At 39.3% G+C, this 14,312-nt stretch overlaps 1 protein-coding gene across 7 annotated transcripts in view; it reads left to right on the plus strand.

Moving 5' to 3' along the window:
- The window catches only part of TRPC3 (transient receptor potential cation channel subfamily C member 3), a 64,930-nt gene that overhangs the window by 11,849 nt on the left and 38,769 nt on the right, over nucleotides 1–14,312 (plus strand). For all 7 annotated transcript variants that reach the window (XM_038564748.1, XM_038564749.1, XM_038564750.1 and 4 more), the window contains exons 2-3: nucleotides 5,967–6,738; nucleotides 13,058–13,246. In XM_038564748.1, coding sequence (XP_038420676.1) covers nucleotides 5,967–6,738; nucleotides 13,058–13,246 — 961 coding nt within the window. The remainder of the gene's footprint in view (nucleotides 1–5,966; nucleotides 6,739–13,057; nucleotides 13,247–14,312) is intronic.

Here is a 14,312-nt window from a genome sequence, read left to right on the forward strand (position 1 = left end):
ACAATGGATATAATAATAGACAACCACTTTAACGCTTTAAATACAGTTTTGAAAAAGACATAGTAACCTTTTAAAAATATCAATTCTTGGTAAAAGCAAGGGCATGAAATTAAAGAGTCACTGGTGAAGGCATTTTGAAGGCGTCTTCTTCTTCTTTTTTTAAAAATTTTATTTATTTATTCATAGAGACCCAGAGAGAGAGAGAGAGAGAGAGAGGCAGAGACACAGGCAGAGGAAGAACGGGCTCCATGCAGGGAGCCCAACGTAGGACTCGATCTCGGGTCTCCAGGATCATGCCCCAGGCTGCAGGCGGCGCTAAACCGCTGCGCCACTGGGGCTGCCCTGCAGGTGTCTTCTTAATTGTGATTCAGGTGACTTGCTTCCTGGAGATCAGATTCTAAATGTTAATAAAACGTAGGGAACCTAAATGAATAGAAAGCTACTTGTCTCTTAGGCTGCACTGCTCACATGTGTTATTTCAACTTTACTTTTGGCAGGGCCAGTATGACAAGTGATTAAAGGCCTCATAGTCTGGGGTCATTGATTCAGCATAATTCTTAGGAGACAATATAGCTGACATTTGAGCACTTACCATGCCCAGCATAAGTGCTTTGTGTGTATTTTTTTAAAAAAGATTTTACTTATTTATTCATGAGAGACAGAGAGAGAGAGAGAGAGAGAGAGAGAGAGAGAGGCAGAGGGAGAAGCAGGCTCCACACAAGGATCCTGATGTGGGACTTGATCCCAGGACTCTGAGCCAAAGGCAGACACTCAAACGCTGAGCCACCCAGGCATCCCCAGGAAATTTTTTTTAAAAAAGCACTTCTTATGTGGATTCACCATGAAGATAAGCAGCATTTGGTCAGCTCTTTTATTTTGAAATAGCTGTATACTTTGTTCTAATTCAGAAATCTGACTTCACACTTAACTCAGTGTTAGAATCTTCTAAAGACAAAATCAAAATGACTCATGTGACTTGTGTTGTATAGTACCAAAATCCCACATTTCAGCTCAAATACACAAAATGGAGATACTAGTTCTGAAAGGGGAAAAAATACTAAGAAAAAACTTTAAAATACTAAAAAATGCAAAGAAAGATTATTTAAAGAACCATATTTCAAATAACACTGGTATTTTCAAATCATACTCTTTTGAGAGAAAAGATGGAGTTTTTATAAGTGATTTTTGTTGTAGATAGCAATCATTAGATAAATAGCCCTTTCCATTAAGATGTCACACTTTAATAATGAGTCTATTCCCTAAAGATAGTGTATCTGAGTATAGATTGGAATTCTTCAGACATACATACTCTGTAAATACATTCTGCAGTTATAGAAAATGTCAATATTTATCACTGGTAAGCACAAAATTCAACTTTTATACCATATGGAAATTCTAGCCATTTGAAGAGTTCCAGTTTGTAGCTTCATAGTAAAAAATATTAACCCAATAAAGTCAGTACCATTAGTAGTAATAAAACATACCTACCTACTACAATAACAATATTTACCAGATTTGTTTAAAACCCTGTCATGGAGTTTGGTCTTGAAACAAAGTTCTTGTCTGCACAGTTCACTGAATGCTATTTCCCAGTTCTTGTTCACCTAAAAATCATCCTCATACCAACACACAGAGACACACATAGACACACAGTATATACATATACAACACCATCCCCTGAACCAGCATTGCACCTCCTTGTCTCCCACACACACCACACACTCCACAAACTCACTCTACATGCTACCCTACACAACACACATCCATACCTACCAATAGACCATTTATTTAGCTTCAGAAAGATTATAATGCAATGGTTGCCAATAAGCACTTATATTTAAATTTTTTTCAAATAAGGGATTAAAATAAACATTAAAAACATGAATTTTATTTTCATTTATTTTTATCTTAAGATTTTTAATTATTATTAAATTAATTATTATTAATTATTATTTTAATTATATTTAATTATTTATTTATAATTATTTAATTATTTATTTGAGAGACTGTGAGCACTGAGTGAGGGTGGGAAGGGGCAGAGGCAGAGGGAGAGGGAGAAGCAGGCTCCTTGCAGGGCTCTATCCCAGGACCCTGAGATCATGACTTGAGCTGAAGGCAGACACTTAATTGACTAAGCCAGGGCAGCCCGCGTGGCTCAGCGGTTTAGCGCCACCTTCAGCCCAGGGCCTGATCCTGGAGACCTAGGATCGAGTCCCACGTCAGGCTCCCTGCATGGGGCCTGCTTCTCCCTCTGCCTGTGTCTCTGCCTCTCTCTCTCTGTCTGTCTCTCATGAATAGCTAAATAAATAAAATCTTAAAAAAAAAAGAAACTTTAAAAAAAATTGACTAAGCCAGATGCCCATGATGATTAATTTTATTTTTAATAAAAATATTCAAACTGTGGTTAAAACTATTCAAAATGTACAAAAGTGTATAACTGAAGAGCAAAAACTTCCCTTCTCCTATGGCTCCTCAGTTCCACTGCCCAGGCATAACTATAATAAAAAGCCTCTTATGCTGCTTTCTCGAAATTGCTACAAATACATAAATATGTGTGTAATACATATGTGTACATATATAATGGTATGTTTATGCATATAAGTGCTATATTTATTTCCTTTAAAAAGTTGATCACCTGACACTAGTTGAGCACTTAGAATGAGGTGCCAGTCTAGTACTGTTGCCTTTGGAGTTAACATGCCTCTCTGGACCTCTTTAGTTAATGCCTCTGTAGACTCAGGTTTGCCTGGACATGTTCCCTTGGTCTCCATATGGGAAACCTCTGCCAGTGCCTCTGTACTCCTTTCTTGGTTTGAAGCCCCAGTGGAGGTGAGAATTGAGTGGGGGCTGGTAATTGCCTCTGACTTATTCTTCTCCCACATCTCCAGGGAGAACAGTGTCTTCTCTAGCTAGTTTTCAGCCCCTGACTCTGTGAATACTGTTTTATCAATGGTGGAAAGTATTTCTGGAATATATATTATAGAAGGAGAGCATTCCTTCCCCCACCCCTGCCATTCACTTTTAACTTTTTACTGTTATTTACTTCAAAAGTTAGTAATGTGAAAAGAGCTTTATCTGGTATTTTTGGTGCAACTCATACAGAAAAAAAAGTCACAGATATTTTAAAGGAAATTATCTTAAGTATTTCAGTCAACAAGAAGGTTAGAACTGGGTAAGGGTAAAGATGTAGATGTCTACTTATAATAATAGCCATTTAAATAGTAAAAGTAATTCCAATGTTAAAAATAGTAATCACAGTGTTAAAAACTATACTGTTTATTTAGCATCCTTTTTCAGAGACTCAGTACTTCTTTTTTTTTTTTAAAGATTCTACTTATTTATTCATGAGACACACACACACAGAGAACGAGAGAGAGAGAGGCAGAGATACAGACAGAGGGAGAAGCAGGCTCCATGCAGGGAGCCTGATGTGGGACTTGATCCAGGGTCTCCAGGATCATGGGCCAAAGGCAGGAGCTAAACCGCTGAGCCACTCAGAGATCCTGAGACTCAGTACTTCTAAAAAAGCTTTTTGTCCATGTGCACATGAGGAAACTCTGGAGCACTTGGTAAATTTCCATTTTACATCTGGGGTAAGGAAGTCCAAATAAGTGAATTTACTCAGCATCACAGAAATTAAAATGTGAACCTGAAACACTATACACACCAATTAATGACATCACTTTCATAATGCAGCTAAACCTCAATGAATGTGGTTAGTGTTAGGATTTCAGTACATTGTAATGGATATATAATTAGTGTCCAATGCTTTATTCATGAAAAAATAGTAGTGATTTTATTTTTTACAGGTGGGTTTGGAGAGAGGGGGAGAGAGAGAAAGAGAGAGAGAGAGAGAGAATCTTAAGCAGTCTTTTCGCCCAGTGTGGAGCCCAATGTGGGGTTCTGGACTTGGCGTCACAACCCTAGATCATGACCTGAACCAAAGGCAGATCCTTAACTGAGCTACCCCAGTACTCCAATAGTAGTGATTTTTTTTTTAAGGATTTTATTTATTTGAGAGAGAGATAACAGAAAGCTGAGCAGAGAGGAGAGGGAAAAGCAGGTTCCCAGCCAAGCAGGGAGCCTGACATGGGACTCAATACCAGGACTCCAGGATCATGACCTGAGCCGAAGGCAGATGCTTGACTGACTGAACCACCCAGGTATCCCTGATTTCTAGACCATAAACCATACTATATCTTTTTATTTCAAAGAGGCAATTATATAGTATTGGTATTTAAATAACTCTTATTTCAAAGTCACGGTTATTTTTCAACAAAATAAGTTTATTTATTTAGTTTTTCAACAAAATAAGTTTAGATTGATGTTCTAATTTTATAATTGCTAAATCTTGTGTCCTTGAACAAAATGAATCTTGTTTTGAGGGGGATGGGGGTGGACAAGATACCCTTAAGAGAAAAAGATAGCAAAGGTAAGATCCTGAATGATCCGTGGCTTAAATCCTAAGCCTTCCCCCACCCAGCCCCTGTCAATTAATTAATTTATTTAAAAATATGCAGTGACTTGAGAGGATTCTTCTGGCCTAATGCTTGAAAAATTTTTTTTTCTTTAGCCTTCAATCCTAGTGCTTTGGTACCAAGAACCTGCTAAACCTCTATTTTCTTTTTTTTTTCTTTTTAATTTTTTTAATTGGAGTTCAATTTGCCAACATACTGTATAACACCCAGTCCTCATCCTGCCAGGTGCCCCCCTGAGTGCCCATCACCCAGTCATCCCAACCCCCTGCCCACTTCCCCTTCCACTACCCCTTTTTCATTTCCCAGAGTTAGGTGGTTCTCATGTATTGTCACCCTCACTGAGATTTTCACTCATTTTCTCTCCTTTCCCTTTATTCCTTTGCACTAATTTTTGTATCCCCCAAATGAATGAGACCATATAATGTTTGTCCTTCTCCGATTGACTTACTTCACTCAGCATAATACCCTCCTGCAAATGGTGGGTATTTGTCGTTTCTAATGGCTGAGTAATATTCCATTGTATACATAGACCACATCTTCTTTATCCATTCATCTTTCCATCGACATCAAGGCTCCTTCCACAGTTTGGCTATTGTGGCCATTGCTGCTAGAAACATCGGGGTGCAGGTGTCCTGGTGTTTCACTGCATCTGTATCTTTGGGGTAAATCCCCAACAGTGCAATTGCTGGGTCATAGGGCAGGTCTATTTTTAACTCTTTGAGGAACCTCCACACAGTTTTCCAGAGTGGCTGCACCAGTTCACATTCCCCCCAACAGTGCAAGAAGGTTCCCTTTCTCCGCATCCTCTCCAACATTTGTTGTTTCCTGCCTTGTTAATTTTCCCCATTCTCACTGGTGTGAGGTTGGATCTCATTGTGGTTTTGATTTGTATTTCCCTGATGGCCAGTGATGCGGAGCATTTTCTCATGTGCTTGTTGGCCATGTCTATGTCTTCCTCTGTGAGATTTCTGTTCATGTCTTTTGCCCATTTCAGGATTGGATTGTTTGTTTCTTTGCTGTTGAGTTTAATAAGTTCTTTATAGATCTTGGATACTAGCCCTTTATTTGATAGGTCATTTGCAAATGGCTTCTCCCATTCTGTAGGTTGTCTTTTAGACCTCTATTTTCAAGACTTTTAAGAGTAGTTCGGTTGGTCATACAAGGTCCAGGGAGTTCCATCTTTACCAGGGCCACAAGGGGGGCATGGATGTCTGGGGATTGTTTATATTATTGTTTCTTCTGAATGCCATTTTCTTTTGCACAGGAACCCGTGTTCTGTAGGGCTACCAGCCCCTCTCCGGGTTCAAGCAGCCCATATTAGGTAACAGGTGTAAATTTCAGGTGCGTTGCTTAGCAACTGACCCAGCTGCCCACCGGCCCGCAGGTCAGGTCGGCTGCAGGTGCTGTGTACTTGGAAAGGGCTGGATAGGGAGGGAGGAAGCGCGAGGCCCTACCAGTCTACAGCTGTTCCTCTTTGCTGCTCATTAGGTCCATGGAGGGAAGCCCATCCCTGAGGCGCAAGACGGTGATGCGGGAGAAGGGCCGGCGCCAGGCCGTCCGGGGCCCGGCTTTCATGTTCAATGACCGGGGCACGAGCCTCACGGCCGAGGAGGAGCGCTTCCTTGACGCCGCAGAGTATGGGAACATCCCTGTGGTGCGCAAGATGCTGGAGGAGTCCAAGACGCTGAACGTCAACTGCGTGGACTACATGGGCCAGAACGCGCTGCAGCTGGCCGTGGGCAACGAGCACCTGGAGGTGACCGAGCTGCTGCTCAAGAAGGAGAACCTGGCGCGGATCGGCGACGCCCTGCTGCTGGCCATCAGCAAGGGCTACGTGCGCATCGTGGAAGCCATCCTCAACCACCCCGGCTTCGCGGCCAGCAAGCGCCTGACCCTGAGCCCCTGTGAGCAGGAGCTGCAGGACGACGACTTCTACGCCTACGACGAGGACGGCACGCGCTTCTCGCCCGACATCACTCCCATCATCCTGGCGGCGCACTGCCAGAAGTACGAGGTGGTGCACATGCTGCTGATGAAGGGCGCCCGCATCGAGCGGCCGCACGACTATTTCTGCAAGTGCGGAGACTGCATGGAGAAGCAGAGGCACGACTCTTTCAGCCACTCCCGCTCCAGGATCAATGCCTACAAGGGGCTGGCCAGCCCGGCCTACCTGTCCTTGTCCAGCGAGGACCCCGTGCTCACCGCCCTGGAGCTCAGCAACGAGCTGGCCAAGCTGGCCAACATAGAGAAGGAGTTCAAGGTAAGCTCCTCGCTCCACCCCGGCCACCCTTGCAAGCTCACCCACTTCCCGGCTGCCGCCTGGTGCCTTCCAAAGTTTGCTCTGGAATCTGTTTTGTCCAGTGGATTTAAAATCACGAGGCACTGGAAATGTTCGGAAATGATCTGATGGCTTCCCCTCTCAGCATGGTGGTGTGATAAATGCTCTTTGGGGTTGGGTATATACCGGATCAGAGAGCTATAGTTATGGTACTGTTCTATGTGGATGAGTAGTAAGTGAACGCAAGACTACCCCCCTCCCCACCTTTTGTTTAAAGGAGGGATTTGGTATGAGTTTTTGCCTCCCAAATTCTTCTTCCTCTTCTGTAAGTAAGTAGTGGTATAGTGGCACACGACACAGACGTGGTATTTACTTTTGCATGCCCTGTTTATCAGCCCAAACAACTGTATATCCCTTTAGACAGAAAGTCAAGAAACTAATATGAAATATAATTAAAACCATTTTATTAATATGACAGAAATGCTTCTCCCTGAAATCCACAAATGTATATTCAGAGTGGTGAACCACAGACATTAGATCAACCCAGAAATACCAGGATAGCAAAGTGTTTTTGCTTTAGCGGAGTTTTAAAAAAATGAATGAACTCTTTTCTGAACATCATCTCTAGTCAGTTTATTCAATGCTACATCCTCTTGTGTGTTTTGGATGGTTCTATCTATTAAATCTGGGGCAAAAGGAGATTTCATGGTTCTGGTGAAAGCCAGACTGTTTTTCAGCAGGTTCTTGTCTCCTGTTGTCCACATAAGAAGATTATTGTAGACCTCAATTCCTTAAATTATTTTCTAGATGCCGAGTTAATCTGCTTTTTGGTGTTGTGATGTCAGATCACAGAAAGAGTGATTATTCTGTCTTTCAGATCTTATTACAGTTTTTCATACCTAACTGAGATTTGTGTAAATGCAACTAGCAATGCAATTCAGATTAAGGGGTTGCAAGAAAATGGTATGAAACCAGGAAATGAGTTAGTAAGCCATGGAAAGGGATGGAGGAACCTTAAATACACATTACTAAGTGAAAGAAGCCAATCTGAAAAGGCTGCATACTATATCATTCCAAATACATAACATTCTGGGAAAAGCAAAACTGTGGAGACAGTAACAAAATCAGTATTGCTAGGGGTGAGTGGGGAGGGAGGAATAAATCAGTGGAGCACAGAGGAATTTTAGGGCAGTAAGAATACTCTGTATGATACTATGCCATTATACATTTATCCAAACCTATAGGGTGTATAACACCAAGAGAGGACCCTAATGTGAACGATGGACTTTGGATGATTCAGTGAAGGTCCATCAATTGTAAGAAATGTACCACTGAGAGATGGTGGTGATGATGAAAGCTGAGCATGTGTTGGGGCAGCGCATATATGGAAACTCCTAATTTTATGTGAACCTAAACCTGTTTTTAAAAAATGATCTTTTAAAAAAATAGTAAAAAAGTAGGAAAGTTTAGCATATTTTTTGTTTCCCTTTCCATACATACCAGATCACCTGGATATTCGTCAACCCTCATCTTGTCCTAATAGAGATCTGGCCTTAGTATGATTCTTTCATTCCATTAAATTTTTTTCTGATACAAAAGCCGCACATATTTATTGTGAAAATGTGAAAAATAATAAAAAACAAACATTACCTTATATTTACTCTCTTTGAAGAGATTCATTATATGATATCTGAAAAGATGTATTTCCTTGGACTCAAAAGGAATTATTATATATTTTTAGACAGAACTCAGAGCAAATTGAAAACTTCAAATTCTGTTTAGAGAGAATAGAAAAGCATTGAGATCAAATAGTTCTAAATATCACTATTTTGGCATATTAATAAAAAATGTCATTCTAAATTTATTTGCCACTATTTCAAATGTCATTCAAACCTTGTTTCTTTGCATTTTGCTTGATATATATTAAAAATCTGTACAAGAGATTCTACAAAAGGGAATATTATCTAACATTGTGCTTTAATCATTTACAAAAGATGGTGATGTTTGCAATTCTGCCCATAGAAGTCAGCAAAGCAATTGTTTAAGAATTTGTTATTCGTAGTTTACCCCTGAAGCTGGCTAAATCTGTATTGATAATACTTAGGATCTCCTTTACCCTGACTTGAAGAGTCACCTCCGATAATCTTTCAAATGTGGGAAAATACTACAAGAGGCAAAAGAGAAGAAAAGATAACTGAGTTTAAGGGGGAGTCCATAAAGCTACCAAGTAGCTTTTTTTTTTTTTTCAAATCCTTCAATTCTAAGGATATGCAAAAATCATCTAAATCTCACAGTTCCTTTTTCTGAACTATGTAGAAGACTCTTGTGTAGCATAACCTTCTCTGAGCCAATTGAATACAGATGGTTCTTCAGAAGTTACAGTCTCTAAGGACAAGTCTCTCTCCCCTGACTAATTGTTTCTTTTCTTTCCTGTTCTTGCCTGTCCTTATTATTCCTTTCATATCTGCCTTCCTTTCATCTCTTTGCCCTCTTGTCCCACACTCCTGTCCATCTGTCAAGGCTTTAGACAGACGGAGAAAATAATGCTTTCATGACATGGACCCAGAGACTCTGAGCTTGGAAAGGGCAGTGGAAGTGAAGCTCATTTCTGAGGCAAGCAGATAACCTAATTTGCCCTATTCCACGTGTTCACTGTATTCTTTCCATAGAGACTGTGAGCTCAAAATACTAGCCTGGAAATGAAAACATAATGTGTTCCCTAGTGAAAAAGAGGTGATTTTTTCCCCCTTTTTAGACACCTGTACCTATTTTATCTTATCAGTGGCCTGTAGGATCTTAGGCTCACCCCCCTCAAATAGCTATCATTTGGGTGTATCTGAGAAGGTTCTCAGGCAGCATGCAGTTTTCAAAGTTCCTTGAAGAATACAAGAGGCATGGTGCCGAAAACATATGAAGGTCATTACCCCAAGAAGTTGAACATTCTAGGATATAGAATTAGATAAATTAATGGAGGAGAGCTTGGTGACAGGTTATTAAAGAAATAGTTTGGATGTGCAAATGATGTCTGAAGCTATTCTGAGAGACAAAATATTGGACAGGATGGACTCTAGGTCTAATCCTCCAAATGTCAGTGGCAAGAAAGCAAGTCATTTATTAAGCTGCAAGAATGCAAAGTGAAATTTCTTAATTCTCAGTCAATGATGCACTTTTTTTTTTTTTGAAAAAAAGAGGGAAACATTCGCCCTCCCTATGTCTCAGTAGTCTTCTCTTTAAATTAGAAGAGCAATTTTAACTTACACTAGGGCTGTCAGAAAGAGGTAAAGATATATAATCCAAAAGCAAGACGGTGTTTTATAAAGCTAGAAGATACTCTAGGAGTCATCTGGCTGTACAGACCTCTTATTTTAAAAATGAGAAAACAAAACCTATTAGCCAAGGACTCATCTGCTAAGCCTAGATTTACGTGTCTTGGATCCCAGGCCCAGATATTCTAATGAGCCATACCTGATATCATTGAGGTATATCTGTAGTACTTGTTGTGTACTGTGAGCATATAATCCTCCTAGCAGTAATATTAGGTAGGCTTATTCTCATCAAGAGGCTAAGTAAATTCTATAGGATCATATGGTAAGTAGGTGGTAGAAGCAGTGTTTGAACCCAGGAAGTCTGGCTTCAGATTTATGCTTTTAACCACTATACTATCCTGCCCCTTTTGTTATCAGGGAAAGGATCTGCTTAGAGTTGAATTTCAATTTTTCTCATGAAGATAAAAGGGATTCGAATGATAATCAAACCAATAACATTAAAATAAGTGTGCTACAACCTGTAGACAGGTTGTGACAAGGACCCCGTGTCATTGTTCTTTCCCTGGCTTGAGAGGTCTTCAGGGTTTTGAGTTCCTGCTCTATAAAGAAGGTAGCAGGTCCTTCTGGTAACTTTGTGGAGAGCCATGGTATTGGAAGAATGGCACGATGAAGTTGATTAAGCAAAACTAAGAGAAAATTACGAGAAAATGCAGACCAGACAAATGGCCTAGGTTATGAAGTAACATAAGGCAAGGCTTTATGAGAGAACTGATATGGTTGTTTCATGGTGCAATGCAGACTTTTGCAGCCAAGAAAAGGCTGTCTTTAGCTGGTGCTCTCCCCTCTTTCCCTGGGAGTACCACATATATTGGTAAAGTGGCATCCCATGACCACAATAAAAGAAATTGCCATTATCTCCACCTCTGATTATTTTCTGCACTGGGGCAACAGTCTTATTTCAGCAAGAAATATTTACAGTGTTACAAAGACAAAGTGTTATTTTTGTAACTTGTATGACTACCAGTTTTTGTTTCTTGATTGATGTTTCTGAGGGTGTGAACAAACCACACAGCTTTCTTTAAGATGAGACAATTTACTGATTGATTTCTTGAATCATAGAGTTATTTGGGTGTTACTGCAGAGGTCGCTACTACTCAAGCATTGAAATAGTCTCTCTTTTTTCTGATCAATGGAGAAATGCTCATCCTATGTTGCACCAAATCTTATAGAACAGTCTGAACTGAGGAATAGCATGAGGAAATCTCATCTTAAAAAAATTGTATTAAAAGGAGAGCTTTATATGGAAACAGGCATGAATTTAATTCTTCTGGATGCTATAATAAAATATTTCATTAGTCTTTCAGGAGTGGAAGGCAGATGGATATTTAACTGACACTCTGCATAGAAGCCAGAGACTGAACATTTTATTAATTTTATCAGTTGCATAGTACCAAACTTGAAACCAAAGATTGAAGTTTTTATTCATTTTATCTATTCTCTTATGAGGGGAAAAGGATTAACTGTAACTGTTCCTTATCTGAATTTCTGATGTCTGAAATGGAAACTATTCTAGTCCGTGTAGCCTTTAAATAGTTTTTCTTTATTTTAGTCTGTGACGTGATTTTTTTTCCCCATCAAATCAATTCTTTATTTAAGGGAAAACATTCAAATTCTTCATGTCTTTTTTTTTTTTTTTTTTTTTAAGTAGGATTTTTGAAGGCCTAGAAATTCTTCTGTGTTAAGTAGTACTTACCTCAGGACATATTGAAATACTTACCTCAGGACATTCTATTTTCCCCAAGTGTGCCAAATTAGAATATCATCTGGTTAATTTTCTTAATGGGCTAAAATTTTAGTGAAAGCCATAGAAATGGAACTGGGGTTTCTGAAAGTAAGAGAGTTTCCCAAGGGATGGTTATTGATACCTTGACTGGAACCAAAGCTAGAAATAGAACTCCATTGAGAAGGTAATAGGGAGTGCTGCCAAGTGACTTCCTTAAACCAGTCCATGGCACTATATAAATATGCTAATGAAATTAAAGATTCACAGATTATTTTTAGCAAGGTGTTAGTTCCAGTGGCCTGGAAATTTTCTCTCAGGTATTGATATTCTGCAACCCATGAGAATTCAATTACATATAATCAGACATTTTTCTCCTTCCAGCTCTGCGGGACATGATAACATGCCCTTCAGACAAACAAGGAAAAATACCTCCTCTCTGTGGGTACCCGTCCATCTCTTTACATTCACTATAAACCAATCATTCTCAAACATAAAGGTGTATCAAAAACACATGGAAAGTGTGTATACACAGACTGCCGAGCCCTATCTTTAGTTTCTAAATAAGAACCACTGAGATGGGGTCTGAGAATGTACATTTCTAATACATGTCTAGGTACTGTTGATGCTGCTGGTTTGGGGACTACATTTTTTTAAAAAGATTTTATTTATTTATTCATAAGAGAGACACACAGAGAGAGAGAGAGGCAGAGACACAGGCAGAGGGAAAAGCAGGCTCCATGCAGGGAGCCCGACGTGGTGGTTTGGGGACTACATTTTGAGAAGCTATGTCCCCAACAGGGCAAGGGACAGTATAAACCAAATAAATTATTTTCATGTATAGTCAATCTTCTATGTCAGATTGTCACTTTAGAAAAAATTACCATTTCAACAAATTTTCACTGCCGGAAAGGTTTTGTTTTGGCCTTAAGGAAACTATTGTTTATATAAGAGAGAGACAGCTCTTTTTGATCCTTTGGTCTGTCAGCATTAGCATTTAGCCAATAGCTCTTAATACAAACCAGTGACAAATGTGCATACCATTTTCAGAGCTGTCTCATACAGGTGGGCAGATTGCAAAAGATACTGGCTAAGGGTGAGTGGGGCCAAACCCTGCTTGTATCTAACTCCGCAAGCCTTGCATCCAACAGTAAGCTTCCTAACCCAGAATTTTTGTGATTCGCAAAAAGCCTAAATACTTTCCATTGAATTAAAGCAAATTCCTTGAATTAAACTTTAAACCTCTTGTTCTTAGAATGACTATCGGAAGCTCTCCATGCAATGCAAAGACTTTGTAGTGGGTGTGTTGGATCTTTGCCGAGATTCAGAAGAAGTAGAAGCTATTCTGAATGGAGATTTGGAATCCGCAGAGCCTCTAGAGGTACACAGGCATAAAGCTTCACTGAGTCGTGTCAAACTCGCTATTAAGTATGAAGTAAAAAAGGTGAGTGACCTGTTTTTATCCAGCAGCATAGTGGAATAAACGTGTAATATCAACTTTGCCATAATTCCAGGAAATTTTTTTAAATAATATAGATGTTATTGATAAGTTTTTTTTTCTCTGTGAAAGAAATTAAGTGAAATATGGTAAAGTTGTGAGTCAAATATCTACCTTCTGTGACCCCCTCCACTTTTTGTCTGTTGTGAGACCTTGGATAAGTCATAAAACTTCTCTAAACTTCTCTAAACTTCAGTTTCCTCACATAAAAGGAGGAAACTCTTATATCTATGTGCGATCTCAGTGGATTAAGATATGCAAAAGAATTTTGAACTGCTTATTACAATGCAATTAAAAATAATAAAATGTTATTTTTATATATTTTTGTAAGTCACTATTATAACTGTCTCATTAATCCTTGTAACAACTCTATGTTATTATCTGTTTCACCTATAAAATAGGTTAAATAGACGATGACATTTCTATTTTACAGGGAAACTGCGGTTTGCCAAGCTTAAATAATATGTCTGAGGTAACAGAGCTGTGAATACCAGAAATAAAATTTATGATTACTTTTTACTCCGTTTATTGCAGATAAACTATTAAGTGTATGTATTTGCTGCTTGTATGGGGCTTTTAAATAATTCATGAAAACTGTAGTTATGTTTTACTATAATAAAAATCTCAGTTATTTATAATCTAGCAGCTTTTATACATTAGATAACTGATCGGTGTTTTTTTGTTTTTTGTTTTTGTTTTGTTTTGTTTTGTTTTTGTACTCTAAGAGAAACTGATAAATCACTAGGAAGTAAACTGTTATCAGGAACAGATCTAGTTTCATGAACTGGTTAATCTCCATATAGCTGAGTTTCCTCTCCTCCCTGCATAGTGCTTAAGAGGGCAGCCCTGAGCCAGTCTGCAAGGGTTCAAGTTCTGAGTTAATCATATATTCCCTGTGTGACCACAGGCAAGTCACCCAACCAGGTCACGCCTCCGTCTGCTTAGGTAGTAAAGTAGTGACCACAAAGGCCACTGCTTTTTCAGTTGTTTGAAGGTTATAAGAGCTAATGCA

This window comes from Canis lupus, chromosome 19 (genome assembly GCF_011100685.1).
Source record: "Canis lupus familiaris isolate Mischka breed German Shepherd chromosome 19, alternate assembly UU_Cfam_GSD_1.0, whole genome shotgun sequence".
Taxonomy (NCBI): domain Eukaryota; kingdom Metazoa; phylum Chordata; class Mammalia; order Carnivora; family Canidae; genus Canis; species Canis lupus.